Genomic DNA, 27,960 nt, shown 5'->3' on the forward strand with positions numbered 1-27,960 from the left:
AAAGTAATAATTGGAGTATAAATTTAATAAAAAATTTATTAGAAATCATATTAGAATTCAGTACAGTAGCAATGGAAATATTGTTGTGACTGGTTGCCATATCTGAGGTCCCTGTGAGCAAGTTCAAAGTTAGTTGATTCACCTTAGGAGCTGGAGCTTTACAGCATCTTTAATCCCAATTTAGGGATACAAAACCTGAGCAGCTTTTGGAGGAAGGGAGAACTTTAGGGAGGGACAGGCATTTGAGCTGAAATAAAGCCCTTTGCTGCTGTAAGTACAAGCCTGTCCTTAGGCTTTGTTGCTTTGTTTAAAACTTGAGGCAAGCCTAGGAAGGGGATGAAAGCTCAGACAGTGCCCTATTGTGTGTGCGGTGAGTGGGGGGAATGGCGTGCGGATTCTGCCTGTTCTCCTCTATGCTTCAGCAAGAGTCCGAGAGATATATATGTTGAGGGGAAAAAAGGTTCTTTGAAGTTAAAAAAATAAATGTAAGTGAAGTACTCACAGTAATGTCACTCGAGACTTTTGCAAGTCTCAGACATGTTTGGTTCCTATACAAAGGCTGTACTGTGTATTTGAAGAGAATGTTAAATTGCCAGTGTTCATCAGAACAACATAATTTGTGTCGTACAAAAGACCTAAAACCCTAATGAACCCCTTTCCAAGAGGCATGCCTTAAGGTGCTGGAGGAAGGTGTATGGAATGGAAAGTTCTATGCAGTGTTTGTGAATGACAATAATCTGAATGGTTTGGGTTTTGGTTTTGCTGTGTGTAAAAGGAGTGTAAGCATATTGTTTTTACAATGTGTTTGAAGTCAAAGTGTTCCAGCAACTTTATCACAACTTGTTACAAAAGAACAGTATAATACGAGTCCAGACTGGTGTAGGAACTGAAAGAATACTCACTCACTGTGAGCCGAAATTCCTCTTTCACTAATGGTTTAAGCACAACAGAGTACAAGTTCAGTCTGTGGGAAATGTTGGTGTGTTGGTTTTTTGTTGTTTTTCTTTTGGTCTGAAGCCATGACTTTCAAAAGAACTTGGTGAGAAGATGTAAAGCATAGTAATGCAGACTTCCTTGGTTTTAAGTTATTTAGCCACTGATTGATTTGCAAGGATCAGGTCCTTTGCCAAAATTTAAATCAATCGGGAGCCAATGTGTTCTAAAATTCGTGATGCAGAACTTTTTTTTTTATCTGAATCAAGCAGCATCGTTTGTCATTAGTGCTGGCACTTACTTCAGCATCATGCAGTGTACAACGCTGTGGTTTAAAAGAGCCTTGCTAAGTCTCTTCTTATCCTTGTTTTTCCTACCATACCTCTGTTTTCACATATAACTGAAAACTGCCAGGGCTTGCCACTTGTTAGGTGCCAGAAGTATTTGTTTTGTGTGAAATTAGCAGACAGTGCAGTTTAGAACCAGTGGCTTCTTTGCAAATAATTCGATGCTTTTAAGAAAAAATAAGTGATAGTCCCTGATTATCCAACTCAAAAACCTGCCTGTTTATCAATTGATCCATTCAACTGTGAAAAGCTTTTCCTTTTTTGTTTCAGACTTGTGTTATAGGCAAAGTGACAGCACTCATGCCTTTAAGCAGCAATGAGCTGTTACGTTTCTAGTTATATAGACCTAGGAGTTTTATTTGTGTGAGCTTGCGTTAGTAGTTTTGTCCGTGTGAAGAAGCATTGATGACTCTGTGACTTCTGTTTGATGTTCGTATGGCACTTGTGTGGTGTTACAGGATCTCTGGTAAACTAGTATTAGTGAAAGCACTGAACGTTTTCAGTTTTAATGCAAGTCAAAGCAAAGTTTCTCAGTTAAGATGTTTGCTGCTTTGTCTTTCAGTAAGAAGAATCTGTGATACTGATAGACACTGAATAACTATGGTTTCGATCATGACTCCTAAATAAGGAGCTGAGAGACTGAAATACAGGTCTGAATTGGTGCCATTGCAGGCTTTCATGTTGTGTCGGCTTTGCATGTATTGTGAAATCTGTTCATAGTTCGTAGAAATGCACAAACCATGTTACTGAACTGCCAAAGCCCCACTGCTGATACATCAAAGAAGGCAGCAGCTGTCATCCAGTTTTAGCCACGGAGCTTTTGAATTCCTTAATCCTCTTCCCAAACAGAAGGAGGCAGAGAGAGCGCACTTTCTTTATACGCACACCCACCCCCCACCCCCCCCCCCGCTATTTTTTTGCAGTGTTGGTGTAGCAAAATCCAGAAGCTGTGTTCAGCAGCCATCCCTGCGTGGCACAAGGCATTATTTCATTTCAGGCCTCCTCATGTGCGCTAAGCTCTTTCAGATATAGTTTTTACTAAAGTTAGAAATTACTCACATTGTGTTTACTCCCAAGTGTTTAAAATATCAAAGCAATTATTCAATTGTAGTTCTTTTTCATTTAGGTCTACTTCAAATTGATATTAACTTGATATTCTTTGTTCCATTGCAGTTGCTGAAGGGGTGTATGTTGAGACTGTACTCAGAACCTGAGTTTTAGGAAATGTACATGTCTACCAGTAGAATATATTTTATTTTGTGAAATTTTCACATTTTCAGATTTTTTTTTTAACAAGTTTTACAAGACAGTTATTACAAAATAGCTTCTCTAAGAAGCAAGCCAGATATGCTGCAAACATAAGTTTGATCTGTTGCAGCTGTTTTTAGGGTCTATGTGATGCAGTGTCTTGCCTCCAAGTGGGTCATGGCAGAAGTCTGGGGAAGGGGATGAGAACTGAGCAAGCATGCAGTGATGCTTCCCTGGGATACTTTGCTGTCTCACTAGCATTTCCCAAGTTAGAAGCTGTTCTTTGAACTAAAAAAATTAAGACAATTTTTTCTTCATTAATTTGCCTAATCACTTAACTGCATTTTAAGAATATTTTCCAAATGTATATAAATACATTTAAAGAGAATAGCATAGGAAAATTATTTTTATTGAATTGAGTTATCAAAATTATTGGAAATAAATTATAAAAGGGTGGCTTGTATGTATTGGTTTTTATGTTTGCTTTTTTGTTTATTAGCCAGTCTTGCAAAGTGAATTTGCTAAGTAATCTCAACAGAGGAATGAAGTATGCCAGTGTAAAGCTGTCAGACTACAGCTAGTTCATTAAATTGTCTGTCTAGATAAACGAAAAGGACATAATTTTAAGTCTTCGCTATCCTCCAGCCTCTCAGACCAAAAATACTTTGCTGTGCTGAAATAAGTAAGCTGCTAGAGTCAAATTCAGTGTTTTAAGGATGTATTTGTGTTGCCCTATTCACCCAAATAGAATTTTAAAAATCTGCATTAAAGAGTGTGTTGACCGGGATAGTACTGAAAGCCAGATGAGAGAAAATGGCATTTGATGACAAGGTTTGGTATGTTTAGAAATGCTTCTGTTATTAAAGTTGCTCCAGCGCCAACTACTCCTACCCTGGAGTCTGCTCATTTGTGTGGCATGGTAGCCATCACAACACACAAGGAAGATCAGAGATTACATGCAATAACTCCAGCCCTACTTTGTTGTCAGACAAGGATCTTCTAGCAGTGACATTACCTTCTTGTGGTTTAGTCTTGCAAGCCCATTTTCCCTTCCCTCTCCATTAATACCTATTTCCAGACTCCTTCGTTTGAAATGCCATCTCTTTACGTGTTTAAAATGCCAGAAGCTTCAATATTACTCGTAAGGAAAATAATTCCAAGAAAGAAAATGTGCGCTTAGCATTTTGGCATGTTCATGACAATTTTTTTGCTAGCTGACAGTGATTCAGAGGTTGTCTGTTTGCTTTGCTCTTGACAGAGCACAAAAAAGAAGCCTCAAGTTCAATGAAAAATCAGGTTACTGCCTCATTACTATGAAATCCAGCTGTTGATAGTTTCAGTGGAAAATCTGTGCCTCACTGGCTGTGCAGCAGGCAAAGGAGTTCTTGTGGGCTGATGTCCCAGTGCTCGGTGAGTTAATATTGGGATGTCCACAGCTGTGTCCAGACACCTCTGAGAGATGCAGAAACTGAAGGGCAGTTTCCAATTATTGTTAATTTGTGGGGAGAGGGAGGCATCTCAGGTTGGTTTATTCTTTCTTTTCATTTCTCCCCCCCAACCCTCGCAAAAGAGGTCGTATGCATGAAATACAGTCTTACGAAGTCTAGAGTAATGTTATTTTGAGGTTTGTCATACTAGAAGGAAAAAGGGAAAATAATCTAAAAAGGTCCTGCTTTGGTTTTAAATTACAAATTTTTATTTCAAACTTTGAAATAAGAAAGTGGTAGATATGTGGTATGACCTACTCTTGCATGTTCTGTGCTTATTACTGAAGTACTACTGTAGATATTAGAGGATTTTTTTCTTTAATTTTGATTTTTATTGCCCTCTGTTGCAAAGCTTGTTGTAGAAACACCAGAAAAGGGTGTTCCTAGACTGACCTATTCATTCATGTGAACTGCATTAATAAATATTTCTTTTTCACTTTTATAGGTTATTGAATCACTAGGGATTATTATATATAAAGCCCTGGACTATGGTTTGAAGGACAATGAAGAGCGGGAATTAAGTCCTCCACTGGAGCAGCTTATTGACCACATGACTAATGCTACAGAAACAGATGGGAGTAGGGATGAAGGATACCATGCTCTGGATGAAGGAGTGGAGGATGACGAGGATGATGATGACAAAGAGGAAGTTGAGGCCATTCATTCCTATAAAGATGTCATGAAGGTAGAGTAATGGGCAGTTTATATGATATTTCACTGTTCTTATCAATGAGATAGTCAACTCTATTTTCTGTGTTATTATCCAGTGTGATACTGGCTGTATAACTTTCTGATTTCCCTGGTCATTCTGTAAAGTTTGCTTGCAAAAATGACATGCAGTAGTATTTCCTATTTCAAAGTAAGCAACAGAAAATCCATGATCAACTTTATCGTTGGATGTGCCATTAATATCACGTTCTAATTTAATCCATGCACTGGATAGTCAGACTTCCAGTCTGTTGAATTACTTGGTGTACATTCGGATACTTCATGGGCTGTTTTCATTAGTGTGATATTAGTTTAATTATTCCTTATACATTTCTTTCTTTGCCACCCTCATCTACTGAAGCAGAGGAGTGCTTTTATAAAAGTAGATTACTTATATGGAGTGAGTCAGGATACAGTATTTCACTGATGATCATTATGGTTGAGGTTCTTGACCTGAGTTGTGAGATTTGGAAATACAGCTTATGAATTTTAATTGCAACCGGTTCTTTAATGTTATCTGGACTACCATGAACAACCATTTAAAAGTATTAACCCTCTGTTTCCTGTAGAGTAGTCTTCAGTACAAATTTTAGATCTCAATATAAGCTCTTAGTACAGAAAAAGGTAGTAAGTGTGGATTTTGACAACATTTGTGTAATTGGTTTACCTCATAAATGATCTGAGAGATTAATACAGGTTGGAAAATTGTATGCTAACATGTACAAGGGGACTGAACCCTGTATGTTGCTTCTTTGTAAATGCAAGTCATACTAAGGACCAGGAGCTTAGTGTGTCACAGAAATTAAGACTGTAGTGGTGGAAGCTGAGACTAGAAGAGGGTCCCGGAGAGCACATCAGGATGCATTAGCACATGGAAACAAGACCCCACTAAAACCCACCACTTCTGATGGGTTAACAGTAAAGACAGAAGCTCCTGGGAGACTGGAATGGGAGTAACTTTTGTTGGAGATGCTTTTGTATCCTCCTTGCATCAGAAATAATACTAAATACTTAATGCCTTCATTATTTTTCCCTCCCTCAGAGAAGCAGGGGTCAGGGGGAGAAATGAATGAAATGGCCTTTTGCTTCCCTGTGATGGGGAGGGCCTGGCTGGCTGAAGTACTCTCCCCCTCAAGCCCCTGCCACTCCCAGCCGTGTGGGGTCAGTGCCCTCACTGCAGGCAGAAGTGAAGGTTGATCTCTCCTCCCTCTGCTGCTCCCCGTCACCCAGTCACCTTCTCTAGAAGTGGCTGGCAGCACCCTGCTAAGCCCCCGTGGGAGCTGCTCCAAACAGTGTGGTGTTATGTGGAAGATAGATGCACTATATTGTCTTTTCCCCCAGTTTAGCAAAGATGCCATGAATTGGTGGGACAATCAAAGTTGGATTGTTAGAGGAAGTTTTGCTTAGTTCAGAGGCAGATGAGACCTTTGTATACAGAGAACTGAGGGCACTGGCTTCTAGGAGTGGTTATTTTGCAAGGTTGTTACATGATTTCTGCAAACAATGAAAGATAAGTTTGGAAAACTTAGCTGAACATCTTCAGTTACACTGGTACACATCCCCGAAATATAAAAAGGGTAAAATGTTTGGTCAGGTTTCACCTATTAAGGCTGCTGAATGGCATCTTTCTGGTTCTGCTTTGTTAATACATATCTCTGCTAGTCTGAGGTACCTTACTATTTATATGTTTTAAAATCAGCGTCTTACATTTTAACTTTTACCATCTTTTGCTATTAATTTTTTATCATTCTGGAGATGTACTGCTTTTGTGACTTCACCTTAGTGAATTGAAGTTCAGCTGTCATTTCTACATCATCCTGACTTTTACTCCTCCATCCCTTGGAATTCTCTTTTCTGGCTGTTTTTGCTTTTGCCTGAATTATTTACTGCAGGCTTAACTCTGCAGCTCACCTTTATTCCCTGCTCTGTGTCATTGCTGCATTGACAGTACTAGATTGGCAGCATCGTTCTGCCACATTTTGACATGAGTGAGGATTTGTAAGATCTGTTTTTCTTGACTTCGTACCTTTATCAGGCGTAAGACCTTGTTTTGTGTGTGGCTTTTTCTTTTTTTTTTCTTTTTTTTTTTTTTTTTTCCCAGCAGTGGTAGTCTATGTTGCAAGCTACACCCTTATTTACCTAGTGACTGTTGCACAACAGTAGTGTGTGGTCTTGTGACCATGAGGCTCGATTATTGTAATTCCCTCTTGGCAAGACTCACTGTGAAGCTTTCTCCTCTGCAGTTTGCAGTGAATGCTGAAGCAGGTTTGCTCATTGAATTGAGCAACTGTCATTCTTGCCTACCCTGCATTCTCTAAATTGCAAGCTTGGAAAATGGTAGAGTTGGGCTGTGTGCTAATTATATTGATTTTTAAGGTTTTTCGCTATATAATCTCCAGTGTGGACATGAGTTTGTCCTTGAAACGTGATTGTATGTTTTGTCCTTCTCCAGAAGGTGTCATTGTCAGATCCAAGGCCTGTCAGCCACTAAGGCTGAATTTTTCACCATTAATCACTAATGTGGGTGAGGATATTTTGTGATTAAAACACAAAGATAGATAAAATGTGTGTCAGGTTTTTCTGTAATGTGAAGTAGGCAAGGTCAATCCTGAACCCTCCCCTAACCTGCAAAAGGCTGAGTAACGCGGTGGACACCTATTGCCAAGAAATAGGAAAAGGGTAAGTGCTAAATAGTACTGCGAAGATCATCATTGGCAAAGGTCCTGTTTGGAGAAGACACAGACAAGCTTTTGTGCTGCTGTTTGGTATCTTTGGCTGATTTGGCTTTTGATTTCCTTGGCAGGACCAACCTGCTGCACAGACTTGATCCGCTGTTTTTAAAAACACATGTATGAAGAGAGGAGACGTTGGCTGCCAAACACTTAACTTTTTTAGACTTTGATGTATTTCGGATATGGCAGCTCTAGTGCAAGTGAACAGAGAAACAGGGACAGTAAGGACTGGATGTTTTCAGACAGATTTTTTCCTTGATTGTGGCCTTCTTCCCTGCCCCCACCTGCAGTACCTACAGACCATGCACATATGGTACAGGAGATCTGTACATCTTGGGAGCGCTGGGTTTGTTGAGCGCATACACAAGGACAGAAGTGTGCATAGACAGTAATCCTAAGCAGTCGGGAACGCTTCAGGTTGACAGCACATGTATGGCTTGGGGAGCCTTGGGTCAACAGAGTAGGCCTGGCATGCTGGGCGGCGTTGGGCTTGCTAAGGGTGTGTGAAGTCCTGTCATGTGGCACCTTTATCAGGGCATGTGGCCCTCCCTGATACTGAAATGAGATGATGGTTTATCAACCTCTTTCAGAGTGTGCTCAAACCCTAATTCCACTCCTAATCTTAATGTTATCTCACTCCTTATTCACAGATCTCTGCAGTGAGATGGTTTAAGCCAGCACCACTTTTCATGTTAACCTGGACGCGCTTTCTAAGCTGTAGTTTATCAATATCTGCTGGCCTGAGCCCCAATCCTAAACCCAATTCCAATATTATCCTTTACTCTAGGCCAGCACCCTCTTCTATTTCCAGACGCAAATAAAGCCACATTACCCTCTGATAGCAGGTTTTATTCTGTGCTGGTATTTGCTGGGCTGAACTGCCATCCTAGCCCTAGCCCTGTCATTTCTTCCAGCTTTGAATGTCATCGTACCTGAATCGCTACTGCCAGTACTAGACTTTACTTTAGCTCTTCTTCAGAACAGAGGTGTTGTCAGTAGTATCTGCCAGTCGTGACATTAACCTTTGTCACTGCCTCTGCTGCCTTTTTCTGCAGGTCTCATAGAAGATACATAAGGAGGCAGTGGTCTTCCTGAACCAATGTCTCACTCTTACTCTTGTTCACCTTTTGTCCCAAAAGTTAACTCAGCTTAAACAGGAACCTTGTCTGTAGCTGAGCCACACCTTCTTGTCTCAGAGACAAACATGTGCATGGCCCCCAGTGCTCAGTGGTCTCTGGTCCCAGGCCTTACCTAAGTAACTACTTTTAGGTAGTGCAGTAATAATGTGTGTTAATTCTGACCAAAAATTAAGTGTCGTGCAACGGCTGCTTCATGAAGATGAATTAGTGACCCAGGTCCCATGGTAAACAAAACTCGTACTTAGGAAATCTCCATGCTGACATTTTAATTTGTATGAAAATTATTTTCAGAGCAGCATGTGCAATATTGTATTATCTCGCTATAACAAATATAAACAAAATTACGGTTTACAATGTTTTTATTGGTAGAAATTAATATTTGTGCTTTTCTTGTAAGCAAAGAGGAAGAATAAATTATGTTTTCATCAAACAAACCCCCATGTTTTAGATATTTTAATTGTCCTTTAATCATTGGCGTGGTCTTTAAAATGAGAAACTTAACAAGTCTAGGTGATTCGTATGTCTTGGTAGTTCAAGTATATGACTGACTTCTTTCAGCTAGGAGGAACTGAAGTTTACAGTGGTGATATTGATCTGCTTGTGTTTTGTTTTGAGTACTCTGATGATAGTACAGAACTATCTATGGCATGCATAGACTTCCAGAGGAAAAGGAGGGTATGTCCTGTCTCCATGCAATTACAGGCAGGATAAGAAGATCTACGTTCAGATCTAAGAATTTTGGAGGCTTCCTCTGAGTTTGAGGATGCACATTATTATTATCTGTATGGTATGACCACATGTAAGTATAATATGGGAACCTGTCAGAGTGGAACCAGAAAATGCAGTTAAAAACAAGTCTGGCTATTTGTTTATGACAGTTAAAGAGTGCATGTTACTGGAATTCAAAGGCCCATAATTTTGCCTAGTCCATGAGGTTAAAATTAGTAAGATGCAGCTTTCTGTGAGTGTAATTTTATTTAAGGCTGGGTTAGCTTTAGCATTTTATATGAGCCTGCAGAACAGTATGTATGCTTCATTTCAAAACAAGCAACTTGCAGCGTATCCTGTAACGCTCTCTGAAACTGGTGAATATTTTGGAACATTATTGAGATGGTAACCAGTGCCTCAAATGTTGACAGTACCTTTTTATATTAAAAAGAAAGGCAACAGCATTGGGCATTTGTGAAAATCATCACACTCAATAAGGACAAGTGATCAGCTCTCATCTCTTGAGTACTGTTCTTAGTGTACTTAAATGTCACTTGCTAGTCTTTATCTTGATGCATCTCCTTTTAGAAAAAGGTGATGTGTGTCTCCACATGTTGGTGGGAAAAATTGAAATTACAATGGGTTGGAAGTCCTCATTCCCCTTCAGTTTTGTTGTCACAGTACTTGAGCTTGATCTGCTGGCTTGACCAAAAATTAATCATCTACCTGTGGATCTTCAGTTATCCACACAGACCTGTGTCTGAGACCCCTTTTGTAACATTGAGGAACCTCCTGTCCCAATTCTTTGGGTCCCTGAAAGTGCAACTGTCTCATTTTTGTACCTTTTAGGTTCTGAGGGGGCCAGTTCTCCCTTGGCTATTCCTTTTTGCAGCTTAACTCTTTGGGGACTGTAAGCTGGAAAGAAACCCAAAGATCTCCCGAAACTATTTTGTGAACACACCCCCATATCACAGTGCTATGACAGGGCATCTCCAGGTGGATGCCCCTGGGGAGTTTGGGCCTCTGAAGGTGGACCTTCATGGTGCTAGTCTGAGCAGGTAGATGGCTTGTGTTGGCATACTCCCTGGCCATCCTTCTTCTCTGTGCTACATTGACAGAACTGGGACCTCCGAGTTCAGCAGTGAAGTCCCAAGCACTGGTGCTCACCTTCTGTGCTCAGGGGCTTAAAAACATTCCCTTTTGGGCATTCCCTCCAAAAGCATACTGACTGAGAGTACACCTTTTTGTATCAACTACCCATGTCTTCAGACAGACACACAGACATTGGGAAGGTCCCAGAAAAACAATTGCTGAGATTGCATTAACAAAGGAGTATATAGATCTTGACTGGATAGGACCCATCCACAGGTGTTTTCTTATTCCTTCACCATTCTTTGAGCTAACTTGGAGTTGTCTTAGAAATGCAGTAAATCTCCTGTTTTTCTCTTGTCCAAGCAAGCCTTGTACATCATGGTTATTCATTCAAACCATAGTGTGTTTCTTCTGTCTGTGCAATCACCTTGGCTAGCATCCATGTCACCTATATTATTCAAAGCGTCACAAAAGCTTTTCTTGTTTGGTTTTGGTTTTTTAACTCAATCAGTTCATTGATCTGTTTTGCTGCAAGACCCCCTCAAACATTTGTGCAGGCACAACTGAAGGACTGGCAGATTAAACTGTGCTGCTGGCTGAAACATGGAAGGAGTCAGTGTTTGAAGCTCCGGTATGGTGCGGGTCCGGGGAGCTGAGCTGAGGACAGACTGTGCGAAATAAAGCAGAACAGTCTCTCTGCATGTTTGAGTCTTTGTAGCGTATAAGCAATATCTCCATGTTGGTTTTAAAATAAAATTATTTAACAAGAATAGAGTCTTGATATGAAGCGCTTTATAAAGAGCTGCAGAGCAAGTGGATTTATGACAACTGAGAACTCTGCAAGTGAAAGATAAGTAGAAGTGGATGTGATTTTGTACTATTCACAACGTTTATTTTGAGAGGTTTTGCCTAGAACTGCATTATACAAAACGTACTTGCAGTGAAGTTGTCCCTCATGACTTTGGTCCTCCCATTAGAAAAACGAAGGGTGGTTTTTTTTCTCTGTGCTTTAATTATTCTCATACAGAGCAGTGGAAATATCCCCTCCATCAGCATGGGTTTTGATGGATTGGAGTGTCTTATTCCAGGCTGGGAGACAAAACCAAATCACCTTTTCTGCGGTGATTTTTACCTTCCCATTATGGCTCACAGTAATACATTTATGCTGGTTAAAACCCCTTGTACCCATAATTTACATAATTATACTGGTATAACCTGTCTAAGGTCTAAAATAGGCTGAGGAATCCAAGGAGTTGTCCAACAGAACCAGGAAACATAGATTGGATGTTCAGATTATTTTTATGTTTGGGGAGGTTAGAATACACCTGAAATCTGTGTGTGGCCTTTGTGCATCTAAAAGAAGCAGAGTAGGCCATGGACTGTTTTACCATCTGTTTTATGCTGCAATTATTGTAAGTAATTTATATATGGGTAAAAATAAAGTTCCAGGGTTTAGTGGAGGTGGAAGGATTCTTTGGTGGTAATGGTGTCCAGTTTTCCCTTTAAAAATACAAGTATCTAAAACGTGCAAAGCAATCTGTTAGAAATAACACATCTGAGTATGAGGTTTAATCTGAAGTATCAAAGAATCTGTGTTATCCTGCACTGCCTGAAATAGACCCTGGAGACTAAAGCAGATCAATGAGTGTTTACTTTCACAAGGTACGTTTTGTTTGATCAGATTAATTTGAAATTCTAACTAATGACTGGAAATCAGGGTAATGGTCAATTTACACAGTAATGCTGTACTGACCCATAGCGAAGTAAAAAAAGGGCAGAGCTGCCCTTGCAAAAGTGACCCATATCTTCTCAGCCCTATGGGTTAGCTCCTGCACTCAGCCAGGCGATGCAGACTGACCTGTCCAAAGCTGAAGGGATCTTGCCCAAGAGCCTCTCTTGTCAACTCACAACAGCCTCCCTTTTCCAGGTGTTAAAACTGATAAGTGCACAGGCTGTGATGGATTTCTCAGATTCACTGTCAGCCTGGTAAAGGCAGTAGATCTGCTCAGAAAAATCAGCCAGGACAGCAGCTTGGTCTTATATTAGGGTTTGGCAAAGATTCATCTTGTCAGAATCCAGTTTCTGCCTTCATAGACTTTGCAGTCTTGGGTGTTCGTGGTGTTGCAGCTAGCTTTTTAGCTCTACTGGCTCATTTCACTACTTGAAAAATGCAGACCATTTTTATACAGATTCACATAACATCTTCTATTGTGTCTGTAAGGCACAAGTGTTCTTTGGTTTCTCTGTAATGCCAACATCCCGTAGGGAACATCCTGTGTACCCAATCCCATTTTACATTACATGTGTGATATATGGTTTAGTAGACTAGTGAATTAATGGTGACATGCAAAATTGCTGTACAGTTTTCTTTCTCATACAGCATTATGTATTAAAGGTTCCCAGTAGCTGCCCTCACAGACCATATTCAAAACAGTAGATTAACTTGTTTCTGCAGTTTTTAAGTTGTTCATATACAGCTCTTGTTTTAAATGGGCAGTATAGGTGTTCTTGTAGCTGTAATGTTCTACAGGCGTGAGAAAAGTGGGATTTAGGGGGTGGGGGAGAACTTCTTAACTAGGCCAGCTGATTTAGCTGGGGGAAAATATGTTAGCCCTTCCAGGCTGAAATGAAAGGTCCAATGGCAGAGCCTCCAAGTGCTTGTCTGATACCCATTTTGGAGTCTGTAACTTCTGTGAGGTGTTAAGAGCCTCGCAATTCACCACCCCATTCAGGAGAAGGGTCAAGAGGAAAAGTGGCTGTGGAAGCTGCCTTTTCTAGTTCTTGCAGGACACAAATGACTGGATTTGAGAGTGCTCAGAAGTTCTTTTTTCTTGCTGATAGCAGCTGTGTAAAAAAAAATGGGTGTTTCAGTTGTCAATATTGCTAGTTCAGTGTCACTTTAAGGATGATATAATTGCATTGCCAAAGAAAATGGAAGCAGCAAAGATGCTACAAAATTACTTAATTCCTTATAGAGGCATATTGTACTGTAACAGCAATATGGGAAAAGTAAAGAAATGGAGCAAGGTCCCTTTAATTAAGCCACTGTGATCATCTTGCTTTTGAATTATTCAAGAGGGAGCTGTGGGCTTGAGGCAAAGTTTCTTTTGGTGCATTTATTTCAGTGCTGGTAACAGTATTAAAAGAAATTAAACGTTTGGAGGAAAGTTGTTTGAATTGACTTAAAAGTACCACTAATTTTCCGAACTAATAATCTCTCTATTTTAGCTATGTGATTTTTTTTTTTTTTTTTTTAATATGCTCTTGATTACTGTGTTCCCATGATGCTATTTTCTGCTCCCCTTTGCTTGGTGTACTGTTGCATGTTGAATTTTAGAAAAATGTTTACGTGAGATAGGGCCATTTGGTACAAAGAAAAAAAGTGTATATTAGATTCTGCTGTCCTCTGAAGATCTTAATCTAATAGTCAGAATATTGTGTTTATCCCAAAGATTGGTCTGAAGACAGGGAATGTTTTGCATTTCTTAGTAAAAGGATTTTTATAGTAGGTTTTTGTTTAAAACATGTAGTTGCAGCATCCTTAAATAGTATTGTAACTGAGGCAGTCTTAAGGGGCAGCTTTCAAAAGACTGTTGTCTGTAGGATGCATGGCCCTGAGTGTATTTTAAGTGATTGATCTGAAAATATTTTAAATTAAATAACACGACAGGAAAAGCAGTGTTCTTCTGGGTAATGGCTTCAGTACATTCCTCAGGTAGTTTTAGCTTTGCCTTACTGCATCGCTTGGGCCATACTGTCCCAAACCTTGTGCATCTGTGCAGATCAGTCTTGTATACGTGGTTGTGGAGAATTATTTGAACATTTTAATCTAGCAGCCTTCCTAACAACTAGCACTAGCTTGTGCAACTGAACAAAGTCAGAACCATGGATTGGTTTGGGTTGGAAGGGACCTTTAAAGTCCATCTAGTCCAAGCCCCTGCAGTGAGCAGGGACATCATCAACTGCTTAGCGTCCTGTCCAACCTGACCTTGAATGTCTCCAGGGATGCAGCTTCTACCACCTCTCTGGGCAACCTGTTCCCATGTTTCACCACCCTTATTATAAAAAATTTCTTCTTTATCTCTAGTCTAAATCTGCCCTCTTTTAGTTTAAAACCATTACTCCTTGTCCTATTGCAGCAGGCCCTGCTGAAAAGTCTGTCACCATCTTTCTTACAGGCCCCCTTTCAGCACTGGAAGGCCACTGTAAGGTCTCCCCAGAGCCTCCTCTTCTCCAGGCTGAACACCCCCAACTCTCTCAGCCTGTCCTCACAGGGGAGCTGCTCCATCCCCCTGAGCACCTTCGTGGCCTCCTCTGGACCTGCTCGAGCAGGTCCATGTCTGTCTTGTGCTGAGGACTCCAGAGCTGGACATGGTACTCCAGGTGGGGTCAAAGTGGTCCCAAGAGATAAACTCTGTGAATCTGCTAAGTTTGGCAGAGTATTTGTTGAAGGGAAAGCATAGGCTAGCCTAGGTGCTATAGGAAGGCAGCAGGCAACGGAATTCAGGGGTTTTGGGGAGGCGAAGCCGACTGGCAGAGCTGAGTAGCAACCACAGCTACTCATTGTTTGGAGACCCAAACTACATCATAGAAGGAAGATTTAGCTGAAGGCTTGGCAAAAGCAGGGAGCTAAGGGATCATGCTAAAGGAAGCCAGCTGCACGTGGGGGCAATGCTTCATATGCTGCTCTGAGTTTGCTTTGTGTAAAGCGTGTAAAGACGACTTTTTTTGGAAGCCTTGGATGGAAAACAAAGGAGGTTTTTTGCCTTTATCCTGAAGAGAGAACAAACCCTTTTGTTTTATTGTTATTTATGTATTTGCATCTTGAGAAAAAGGCTAGAAAGTTGATTTTAAACACTAGAAAAAACGGAGATTTGTTTTATTGTTACTAAGTTCATGATGGCAAGGAAGAACAACATACTTTGGGTGATTTAAGCCAAAAGGGAGTTCTGTGGGTTTTTTGCCTGGCTTTCTCTTAGGACAAAGCAAGCTTAGAGTTGTGACAAGAAGGTCCTAATGAGCAATTGTATTTGTTTTTCCTTTTTGGCATATCAAGATTTCTTGAGGTGGGCACTAAGACCAACACTTGCTTTAGATGAGCAAATTCTCATGAAGCCAAAGCTCTTTATGAACTGGTCTCTTCTAATGTCAGTCAGTCACTATATGATACTGTGTGTAACAAGCCCCCATATATGTATTTTATAGAGTCACACACACTTAACACAGGTAGATGTAAAATGTCACTGTTCTCGATCCACTTTTTAAAATAGAAAGATTTTAAGGTGATGTTTGAAATCATGATGGCATTGGGGGAAGAAAATGAGCTATAGGGTTTGTTTTTTTCAAAAATTTTGATTCCTGTGATAGCATGTAATACTAACAAACGAAAAAACTGAAGTTAAGGAGAGTATTAGTCAGTGTGATTTATTAAGTCTTTTCATGTCTGGACAGAGGAATCATGTCACAGTAGAAATATTTTTAATGGCTCAGAGGTTAAAAAAAAATAGAAAATATGTTTCCCAGGCAGCACACATGTTTGGAAGTAAAAATATTCAGTAAGTTAATTTTGCCCTCGTGTTTGCATTTAATTTCTTATAAACCTATACAGAAAGTGAAGGGATTCCTGTACCTTAGCTTGATCATGAAAGCTGAGGACAGTTTGTGTAAATCCCTTTAATGTATTTCTAAAGCAGCTTTGAACATGACAAATGTTTAAGTGAATTATGTTGATAGACAGGTTTCATTAATTATAGTGATGTCATTTGGTGTCTTTAACAGTTGTCCTGATTTTTCATTCTGGGCAGTGTAACTGGAGGTCAACACATGGTCTGCTTTACTTTGAAAGTAACCACTGTGCTCATTTTAAAAGGGTGATGTCAGTCCTTTTTGCATTTGAATGTGTTAGTGAGCAAAGGAGGGGTGTTTATTGCAATTTCTTGTCCTGGAAATGGTGCTTACTGTGTTTGGAGTCAAGGCACTTTGCCGGGGACTTTCCAGTGAGGAGTCTGGCTGCCAGAGGCACTTGCCCTCATGGTGTCACCTTCAGCAGAAGTGCTGAAATCTGTCCTTACAGGAAACCTTTGAAAAAAAACAAACTGCAAAATAGTTGCAAAAAGCGTACCTCTGAACACTACGGGTTGGGTTTTCTTTCCTACCTGGGCCCACTTCTTGTCACAAGTGGCTGAAGGAGGGGAGGGGGAGAGGAGACATACTCGCTCCTTCGAGGTGCTCTGCTGGTGGCCAGGGAATGCATGGCACCCATCTGCCCTCGGCCTGGCTCTAGGTAGGGTCAAGTGAGCAGGTAAAAGAGGACGGGTGTCTCTGTCACATCCAGGACACTCTCCGCCCTAAAGATGAAACTCAAGAGGTTTGTAATCTCCCACCGGCTATTACTTCTGCCTGGGTGCGCAGCAGCGCACTGCTGAGGTGAGATAACTAGTGAGATAACTAGGCCACCCCCCACCAACCTCTATTGTCTTACATGCCTACCACAATAAAATGATTAATAATTTTCTTTACTGCTCTGACAGATAAAGATAACCTCTCTTTGAGGTTAATTTGGCAGCTGTCTAGGTCTTTTAATTAAGATGCTGCAAGCAGAGTGGTTTCTTGGCAGCTCCCTGCTGGTGTCACGCAGAGTTTGAGGGAACTGAGTCCCCCTCGCCTTCTCCACCTCCGCCAGCTTCCACTTGAAGTCATCTTTCTCTTGGGACACTGATGTATATGGATACTTATGGATACTGGCAAAAAGTCCTTTAGAAACACTTAGTTTGGGGCTTTTTGACAAGAGAGTGATGTTTTCAGCTATCTTTGCTGGCAGAACAAGCTGTAAGCTTTAACAGTCACCAGTTTTACACTCTTTGTAAATGTGATGGTACATCCTAAATTTGGTTCAGAGTTGTCAACAAACCAGTTGAGGCACTTTGCCAAAGTCTTAGATTTGTCCTTTCATCTGTCGCTATCTAGTTCTTCTATATGAAGTTAATGTTAAAACAGGTTTTGTCTTGCTGAAGACAGCAATATTTGAAATACATTTATACATTTACATTTCTAGTTACCTGTTCTTTGCTCTTAAGTCTTGTTTATTTTAAAAATAACTGCCCTGAGTTTCGGCCCTCAAAAGTGGCTTTATCATGAAAGATGTCGGTACAGAAAAGAGTTACCCAAGAGTAACAATTGGTCTTTGACTACCTGCAGGAGAGTGCTCTACCACGATCACCCCTTTGATAAACTTGCTCTCCAGGGACTGAGGTCGCTACAGTATTAATTACTTTCCAGAGATTTAATTCCTTTTATATTTCTGCTTTGGAAGGCATTGGTAAACATATCATGAAAAAGCATCTATTTCAATGAACATGTAGTAGATGCCTATGCAAGTGCCAGGGGATTTAAAGGCAGCTTTGAAGTTGAAGAACTTAGTTGGGAGTTCCTGCCTGACTTGCAGAGATATATCTTTCATGATATGTAACTGAGAGCAGGTAAATAATTATCTGTGGTGCAGGTCCTTAGAATACTTGGCACAAAAGAGTTTAATTATTTTAAGAGCTGTGTTGGAAAAGAAAGCACTCATGCAGCAGTTGACTGGAGAGCTAGGAAAGTGATTTGTCTCCTTCCATTTTCTCTTTTTCATTTCAGATAATAAGATTTTGATGAAGAGGTGGCTGGTAGCTGGGTTGTGGTGTGTGGTTTTTTATTGCTGTTTTTCGTTGTTTGTTCTTAACTATTCTCTGTCAAGGACACATCCCTTTTACTGCAGAACATGCTTGTTTCTACAAGGCTCCTTATTAGATAAGAATGGTAAGACTTATCTGATGTAGTTGAAATAACTTTAAGTGCAAAATTATTTTATGTTAATTAAAAGCAAGGTAATAAGAATTGGGAAGACTCTTCAAGTACTTTAAATTATGTATTTCTTTTCCAGTGATTTTTTTTAAGTGTGCAAAGAAATTAATTTAAAAAAGAATGCTCAGCATTTGAAAGTGCAAGTAGCTCTTTTTGAAAATATAACAAACTTTTCTTGGTTTTGTAATCAGAGATTGGCCAAGGTGCATGGCTTTGCCTCCTTCTACAAATGACATATTTTGAAATAAGCAAGCTGTTGGAAAGAACAGCCAAACCCTAGGGAAGAAGAAGAAATGTTTCTGAATTTAGTTTATTAGCAAGAGAGGATCTCTCTTGCTCTGTAACCCTCTCTTGGGTTCTCATCTTGTGTTGAGGTGTGTGTTGTTCATCCTTTTTAGAAGCAAGGGCTCATTCCTATCCCTTCCAAGAAGTCATGATGTTAAAGTAAAACTAACGTTTTTAAGATTGGAGCAAGAGGTCAGCCTTTAGGTTGTACTAGAATCTTCACAATCTCTTAATTAGAAATAATGAAGATTACATTTCATATGTATTCCTATGAGTTCAGGACCTAACATTTCAGGAAAACCACTGATTATTACAAGATGCATAATAATTCACTACAGTTGTTCATTCTAGATTTTTGTACAGAGACTGAAATCTTTTTAGTGGATAGGAGTGCAAATGGACCAACAAAGCAGGGACGTGATGGAAATAAACCCTACATAGCATCCTATGTAATTTGGTCAGTTATGGCTTTGTTCCAGAATTTATTTCTTTTTTTATCCAGAAAGATTCCTGACCAGCTCAGTAGTCTCTGCATTTGCCTCAGATGTCCGTTGGCAAAATACAGTTGGTAATTCCTAGTGTCACCAGCGTGAAAGGGTACCTCCAGCATGGACTGCAAGGCAATTACTGTGATGGAGCCCCTCCAGCACAACTGCAGCCCCCATGGTGTAGACTCAGTGCAGTTTGGGATATACGAAGTGGCCTTGAATGCTTGACAGAGTGGTGGGTTTACTCCTGTTGCTGCCATTGGCAAGAAATGTGTGGAGCCAAAGCGAAGCAGTAAAGCTGCCTTTCCCTTGAGTCTCTGAGCAGTCAGGGCAGTATAAACACCATCTGCACTCCCTACAGGTGGTTAATCCCACCTGTATACGTGGCTTATGTCAAAGCCATTGGCTCTAGATAATTCAATTTCCAGTAATTACCATACTGGAGACAATTTCCAGGAATGGAGTGTGCATGGAAGAAAAGGACAAAAAAAGGGTGCCACCACTAGAAACAGAGGGAATTGAAAAGAAAATAATAGCTTTTAACTTCTAATTTATTGGATATCTATTCTGCTTGAATAAGCAAGGATATACATTTGGATCAAAATTACAGTATTTTATTTTTAATCAATTAATGTAATCAATAAATTGTGGTTTAAATAATTTTGTTAATACCGATTAACATTTATGTAACTGGTATGCTTGATAAAACAATTGCAATGTAGAGTCAATGGCTATTAATTTTAAGAAAAAAATGTTAAGCATACTTGCCTAGAAGAAGAGAAAGAATTTTTCTGTAGGCCTTTTTTATACTATCAAGAGTTTCCAGACCTGATTTCCCTGACAAAGGTAGTACAAATAAGGATACAGTATATATGAAGGAATAGAATAGATTTCCAAACACTGAGATCTAATGAAAGCAAAACTGGTTAGAAGTTGCTGGATTTATTCATTCAGAGTGAAGTTTAAAAGCTTGTTATGTTTAGTAATGCAGCTTGTTTGGTTATGCAGCTGGAAATCTGTTTTTTTGGATAGGAATAAAAAGTCATGCTTCAGGACAAAACATTAAAGTAAGTTATTATGCTTACTGAGAGAAATTTCAGAGCTTTACATAAAAACAAACAAGCTTTCCACACACATACATTTTAAAGCTCTGTATGTGAACTGTATATTGCTGCCAAGGAAAATGCATGGTATTATTTTAGTTGATATATTTTAATTGGATTTTAAGTGGCTCATGAATAAAACTGCCTTACATTAATATATTGTCTCTCATTTATTAAGTATGCAAATATCTGAACTGTTTAGTAATGTGATTGATGGCCATTATTGAAAAATTGATAGAGAAACAACCTCTCTTCTGCATTATTCTCCCTTTCCGTTTTTATGTGTATCAGTGAGATTTGGTTTCCAATTTGAGAGTCGTTCCCTACCATTTTCTGTTACCTTTTGATAAAATTCTTTTCTCTTTTATCCTGTTTGAAAATGTCACTATTTTCTTCTGGTTTTCCAGTGGTGGTCTGTTCTTTTTTCAAGCAGTACCCCAAGTGTAATGGCTGCTTTATATGCTTGAATGGAGACTTGGGGAGAGGGGAAGAAAGAAGGGCATCTATCCTGCTCTCATTCTCTGCTGCTTATGCCAAGCATCCTGGTACAAAACCAACTCTCCTCTCCCTTTCTGCTGAACAGAAGTAGTAGTCCCAGTAAGAAGGCACTCTCCAGCCCTAAGGAGGGCCTGAGAAGCATGGCAGACAAGCATATAAAATGACATTACAGGGGTGTGCAACTCTGCTATCAGTTGTTCGGGTCTAAGTTATTTAATAATGTAAAGGGTGGTTCCACATCTTCATGGGCTGTTAGCTAAACAACTACAGGTAGCCCTGTGAATATGTACAGCCACTCCCCTTCTTTAATTATCCAGTTTTATCATGTTTCCCCATCTATGCCTCTACTCCGCTTCTGAAGCCAGTTTTCTTACCCAGATGCCTCCATCCCATCCTTCACACTTCTGCTCCTGCATGAAATGCAGATGTGTGAGTGGTACAGATGAGAGCTGCTGAATATACACAGAGCTGTTGCCTTGTGGTGAAGCAGAGAGCTTTAGAAAACAGTTGCTTTGACAAGCTAACTAGTGGTTTTGCTAAATGTTGCAGGGGGTGACATTTCATGTAAAAGAATGAGAAAAATATAAATTGTAGGATTTCGCCCTTGCTCATGAATAATCCCATTGATGCTCCACTGAATAGTCAAAGAACGAGAGCTAGCAAATTCAGATTACTGCATATTTATATTATTAATTCCTCCATTATTCTGCTAAGAAAAAACGGAGCACAGTTTCTCTGAAACTAAGAGAGAATGCAGAATTGGTTTTCACTTAATTGGCTCTTTTGAAACAAGCCTCTTTGAGAAGCAGGATGTTGTTAGTCCACTGTGTAAAGACAGTGTAGCAATACACTGACCCATGTCACAGAAACAGCTGTATGGGGGGGGGGGGGGGGAATGTATTTAAGGGGTCAAAATAGCTTAATAGCTTTCAAGAAGAAATGAGAATTTATGCAAATCCAGCTTTTTCAAGAAGTCTGCACTACCACATAAAATTAGTCAGTCATTGAAAAATTAATGTAAAAGTGTCCAATGGAAATATCATCATCTCACAAAAACATTGGTTGACCTTTTTTTGAAGTGTACTTCAGTAGTCAAGGTCTTCATTCTGTACTTAGAAAGCTAATGAAGAGTAAGAGTAGGGTTCACTGAGCCTGAAAAATACAGGATTTGGCTTAAAAATGGAAATGTAGTCAGTAACGTATACTGTAGTTTGCTTTTCATTTCTTAACACCCATGTAAGTTCTAAATGCTTTCAAAAGTGTTCATAATTGTGTTAAATATTTGTAAGACTTGTTTCTCTGAAGATAGTATCATACAAATATAACAGAATACAAATCATCTTCACCTTTAATTGTTTGTGTCATTGGAAAAGGTTCAAGTTTGTAAGTGAGACAGTTGAGCAAGGTGTTAGTCTTGCAGTTGCTGTCGAAATTTTATCAAGATTCTCATCACTGCTTAAATTCAGTCTAATAGCATGGAAAAGTAGTTAAGACTCTTCAAATAGCTGTGAAATGTAAGATTTTAAGAAAGATGAATCACAGTGCTCAGCACCTCAAGGCAATCAGTACCTGGAGGAAACGGTGTCAGGACATATACTCTGTTTAGAAGAAAGTAGTGGAGGAGAGTCCTTTACTGTGCACCCATTTCATTCTGACCATTGAATTGTTCAACTTTTGCTTTGTATTTCTAAAAACAACTTCAGCATATGAAATGGCACTGCAGTATTTCCCAAACACAGTCTACCCACGTGAGTGTTTCAACTTTACCTCCACACTGACTCTTAAGTTTTGACTCAGGAGAGCATTTGCAAACATTGTTGGTCCATTCCTATTTGACATTTAAGCATATGTATAAGTAATATGCTCAAGGCCTTTAATCCTCAGAGTTTGCAAAGCAGAGGGTAGTTAATGATGATAAAGATTGTGTGATACAGACAACTGGACACTTCTTTAAGGATCAAGATCATATGCAAAGCACTGTTTTCAGTCCTTGCATTATCTGATTCCCATTTGCAGTTTTGGCTTTAATTTCAGCAGCTACAATTTTTTTTTCTCTTTTCAATCCTGAAAGAGGGAACCAACCAAGGCCACTATTTCATCAGATTGTGCCTGTTATTGCTAAATGCAATAGCTTTGCTGCTGCTATGAGTTTTCATATTAGAAAGGAAAATCAGTAAAGAAAGATTTGTTAAGCCATTTTATGGGGCAGATTGCTGAAACCATTAAATTCTGAACTTGTGCAGGTAGAGAATTGCATAGTTCTTCTCTTGTCCATCTCAAAGGGATGAAAAACATGATCAAAACAACAAATACCAGTGTGAGGGGAAAGCCTTACCAGCTTGCTGGAGAACACTTAAATAATGAGGTAGATGTGCTTGACACCAGTGAACTAGCCATTTATCTTGATTTCCACAAAACCTGCCTTTTCCTTGAGGTGTGTAAAATTAATCAAGAGCGCACATGTCAAGCAATTAGACATTCCATGGCACTTGCAAATGATAATTTAAAGTATCAATTAAAAAAGTTACAAAGCTTCTGCAGGTAGCTTTCTGGGAAGAGTAACTTTCTGTGAGTACTTTCTGTCCTTTCTGTGAATTTATTTTGTGGATTAATAGCGAACTCTGCTCCCATCCCTTTTTTCTTATTGCAGTCTTACCTGGCTAGTATTCCCATAAAGTCCAGAGGGATCAGCTAGTCCTTGGCCCACTGCAGGTACAAGTGGTGGAGCCAGGGGCAAATCTCATGCCTGGAATGTTTGAGAGAGCAGCTGTGAACTGGTAGGGAGCAGGCGAGCTGGCTCCAGGAGTCGTGAAAGCCGCCTCAAAACTTGCACTGTGCCCGAGTCCCATGTACTGTGCACAGGGGTGGTCCTAGCAGGCAGAAACATCTTACAAACTCATGTAAAAACACTTCTTATCCTCTGAACAGTCCAGCCCTTAACATTGTTCTGGATAATAAAGTGAAGCAAAATGTCATCTAAGTTTTAAAAATACACAGGTATTGTCTTGGTAAGATTTTTCTGGTAAGGCAGATGGCTTCTTAAAGTTCATATTCATAGGAATAAAAGGATATATATTTTTGTAAAAAGCATAATCACAAGATGTAGTTTATCTTCACGGAGATAAAATCTTTCAGAAAATAACCTTGACTTGGGAAGGCATCTTAAGCTGAGTTTTATTTTTTGAACCTGTTGCAGTACCATACTGCAAAGGACGATGCAGATACCTCCTACAGTTGCATGTTCAGTGATCTGTTGATTAAAGTAATTTCTTCTTGTCGCTTAAGAAAAAGAACATCTTTTAATTCTATGTTAATACTCCAAGACCTTCAAAACATTTAACAAGCCTGGCATTTGCAGCCTGGTAGTATGTTTTGCATAATATCAATAGCTTGTCTTTGTGGCCCATGGGAAAAAGAAATCCTTTTCTTCTTTGTGGTACATTCATGCAGGCCCTCTGCCCAAGATGACTGCAGGTGGAAACACTTTTTGTCTTTTGAAATCTTAATTCCAGCAGGCCAGGTGTTTCAATGAAGCTTCCTGTATGTATCTAGCCAAAAGGGTTTGTAAAACCTACCTGAATTTTAGTGGGCGAGTCAGTTGTCGTTTTTGTAATTTCGTGGAGCCCTTGATGGAATAAATTCAAACATATGCAAGAAATGCTGTTTGATCTCTTTGGATGGTTAAATTATGATTTCTGTTAACACTGCTTTGGCTTGGTGCACTCTGTTTCCTAGTCAATTGAGGATGAATTTGGATAGAGGAGCTGGCAAGGCTATGGTATTTACATAATGCCTTTTTTTTTCTGTGAACCCTGAATACGGATGGAAACGGGCTCTAATCTTCTTAGTGATCTAAGCAAAGACTGAATGCTTTGGGTCAAGCTGGGGTTTGGATAGGCTCAGTTAGGGAAAAAAAAAAAAGAAATCCCAGCTCTTCACAGTGATTGCAGATGGAATAGTTAATGTTTCAGTAGCTGATAATATTTTTGATATTTCACCAGTTTGCAAAGACCACATTATTTGTTTGCAACCATCCTTTTTGAGACTTCTTGGAGACAGAACAACAAGCCCTTGTATTAAGCTGTGGGCACCATTCACGTTCATTCCCCTTAGGATAGTTTTATCATGAGGGATGAAAGGCAAGTGTCAGAATAAGCAGCACACAGAGGCTTCCTTTCCTCGTTGAATTCTGCATAGCTGGAAAAGACTGCAGATCTGATCTCAATACTTCTTGCACCACAGCCTCTATGATGTGGTAAGAGGAGGAGGAGGAGTGCATTAGGTGCCTGTCCTTTCGTATATCAATTATTAAAATATTCTGACTGTGATTTTTTTTGGTGTGTTTCAGTAACGTAGCTTTTCAAACCCTACTATCACAAAATTAAACGTGATCTTTATTTTTTTTTAAGTGGGTAACTCTCCTGAACTCAGGCTAGAAGTGACATTTCATACTTGATTACCTTGCCTGCCTAGATTTTGCCGTATTTCTTCATGTAGAAGTTAAAGCTTCTCAGGCTCTCTGAACAGCATACAAGTGCAATATGGTACAATGAAGGGAGAAAAAACCCTCAGTCTGTCCTATTTCCATTTTCCTTTTCCTTCAGGCTTACCTTCCCCAGTCCAAAAATTTATGCTAAGTCACTTGACTTAATGTTGCCACAAGGGATTTTTGTATGTAATGCATCCTCACATAATACAAGATCACTCGGAGACTGATTTATCAGAACGTGAAAGTTAATAGGAGCTGCTGGCCCTCTTTTAATATCTGCAGCCTAACGTTTACAAACCAAATGGTTAACTTGTTATGTGGTTGCTTTTCTAACTAGGTTCAGCAGCAGGCGTTTCATTTTTTTTTTTTTGTTTTACTTTGTGTTCAGGAATAGAATCAAGATTATATATCCATCCCCTGCTTGAACTTGCCACTGCTGCATTTCATTAACTTTCTCAATATTTGATGCAAATTGTTTGTAATTAACATGCTTCTAAATAAAGAAAAAAAGCGTTCTTAAAAACCTGTATGCAATCTATATAATAATAAAATTTTATTCTCAGCTGTAAAGACTTGGACCATTTTATGACCTTTTAGAAGTTGCTGTTGTTATATTCGTATAGTTACTGTTATTCCTGTAAGAGGTGTATTTTAGAATGAACCCTTTTTATCTGTACTGTAATTAATAACCAGAAATAGCTTACTGAAAACATAGTAAGGCAGGTAAAGACATGATTAGTTATTTGAGAGAAAGGAACACAAATAAACCATACTTAGAATTCAGTCTTTTAAATGTTCTGACTTTTTCATCAAGTCAAGGGAAATATGTAATAGCCTTTATCTTTGTGGTATGTGTTATCACTGTAGCACACATTAGAGGTGCATCTGTTTAGGTTTTTCTCCCTTTACCTAGAAAGGAGATGATATGATTTGTTAAAAAAGGAGAAAATGAGAAAAGAAAAAAACGGTTGGGGGAATAAAGGAAAAAAAATTAGGAAGTGGGTTTTTTTCTGTCAGCTATGTCCTTTTGATTATCCAGAAATAGATTTGAAGAGTATAAGAAAATTTTGGCTGTGATCATGAAGCAGTGTAAAATTTGAAAGGGAGGATATCAAGGGCAGTTTTGTGAACATGTCTGCCTTGCGCTCCCTATGTGTAAGGAAAGTATATAGAAAGGAAGGAAAATATACACACACATAAATTTTTCTTACATATATAATCTTTTTTACGACTAAAAGGAGAGATACATATATATATGGGTATAATAATAAGAATAGGATATTCTGGAGGAGTCCAAATTGTGCTTGACCAAATCTGACCAGTGAACTCTGTATTGTTATACTAATTGGAAGAAATAAAAGATAGCAAAGGGGCCTATGGCTTTAGACAGCAACTTGTTAGTGAGATTGAGCCGATCTATATCTGACTGCAACCAAGAGCAATTGTTCAGCCCTTCCTCCTTTTCCCCACTCTGGCAGCGTGTTCCCCTTACTCCTTTTTGCCTCCACTGCTACGTGTGTGTCCATGCCATGAAGAATAATCGTCTCCTGCTCCACTTCCTTCATGTTGTTAATTTTTGTCCGTGTGAGTAATCCTCTCTGTGTTAAGGCACGAACTCTGGTGCCAGCATAAAGGCACCGGTGGACGTGTACAGCTGGAGGTCACGGGACCACACCTTTTAGTGGCAGTGTGGATTTAAATCAAACTGAAAGCAATATGAAAAAGCAGCCCGAGCTTTACATGCATTGTGCCCCTTGTACCGACAGTATTTGCTGTAATAATAGGAGAGATTTAGGCAAATAGGCCACTAGGCTAATTAAAGGCTCTTCTCCTAAAGAAGCCTTTGTCTCAAGCTTTAGTTCTGGAGATCTGAGTGTAGCCACCTACTGCCTCAGGTTTTGGCTTTTTCTTAGTTTTAGCTCTATAGCTAGAAATATAGCTATATATATATATCATAAATAGCTACCATGAAACTACAGTAACAAGAACAATTTTAAGGCCTTGGTTAAGGTTTGGTTTTATTTTACTGTATACACCACTATGATATATGATATGGATGCTCTAGTTTTAGCTTTGTGGTTTTTTGATTTAAAACTCTTTAGGGAACAATTTATAGATGATATTTTGTTCTGTCCATTTCCAGCCAAGATTTCCATGATGAATACTTACAGGTGATGGATTTGACTTAGGGGAAAAAACTGTTACAACTATTAGCATCAGTGCTGAGCTGTTCTGCAATAGTAGAAGCTGGATGTTCATGTTCATGAAGCTGGATGATGCTCATACTATTCAGGTTCTCTGTTTGAAATATAAAGGCTGGTTTCAGTGAAACTTCTCATGTTGGAAATGGGAGCTGCATGTTTTACTCCAAAAGCAATGCTGGACTGACAGTATTGTGCATGATTATTAGTGATTTGAGTAGGCTTTCAGAGTTTCAGCTTGACAATTACACCGTATTTTTCCTTGCTTCACCTTCCATCCTTTCATAAATTGATAGGAATACAGTTCTTTTCCATGTTCATTGGAAGCTAAATGACACTTCTTAGGAAAGCTGGTTTGAATTAAGTACGTTTTCCCAAAGCTTAATACTGTGAGATTGTATTTTCCCCTTCACAATTATGTCATATCTCTTTTTTTTTTTTTTTTTTTTTTTAATTGAAAAGGCCGTGTCTTGGTTTTCAGAGTTTTCCTGGATGTGGTCAACCAGTCCCCCTTACTGTCCTTATAGAACTCTTCTCATAAAATAAATGGTAGCAGAAAGTTTGGAAAATACACCCCTATTTCTGCCTAAACTTGAATGTCTCATGGATTTTTGGTAATTAATGATAGAACAAGAGGGAACGGACTCAAGCTGCACCAGG

The 27,960-nt window shown here is 39.3% G+C and overlaps 1 protein-coding gene across 3 annotated transcripts in view; it reads left to right on the forward strand.

Moving 5' to 3' along the window:
* SPIRE1 (spire type actin nucleation factor 1) overlaps window positions 1-27,960 on the forward strand; it is a 125,812-nt gene that overhangs the window by 51,401 nt on the left and 46,451 nt on the right. For all 3 annotated transcript variants that reach the window (XM_086472628.1, XM_086472627.1, XM_086472629.1), the window contains exon 3: window positions 4,461-4,700. In XM_086472628.1, the coding sequence (XP_086328754.1) occupies window positions 4,461-4,700 (240 nt within the window). The remainder of the gene's footprint in view (window positions 1-4,460; window positions 4,701-27,960) is intronic.

The sequence above is a fragment of the Leptosomus discolor genome, chromosome 13 (genome assembly GCF_034619465.1).
Source record: "Leptosomus discolor isolate bLepDis1 chromosome 13, bLepDis1.hap2, whole genome shotgun sequence".
NCBI lineage: Eukaryota > Metazoa > Chordata > Aves > Leptosomiformes > Leptosomidae > Leptosomus > Leptosomus discolor.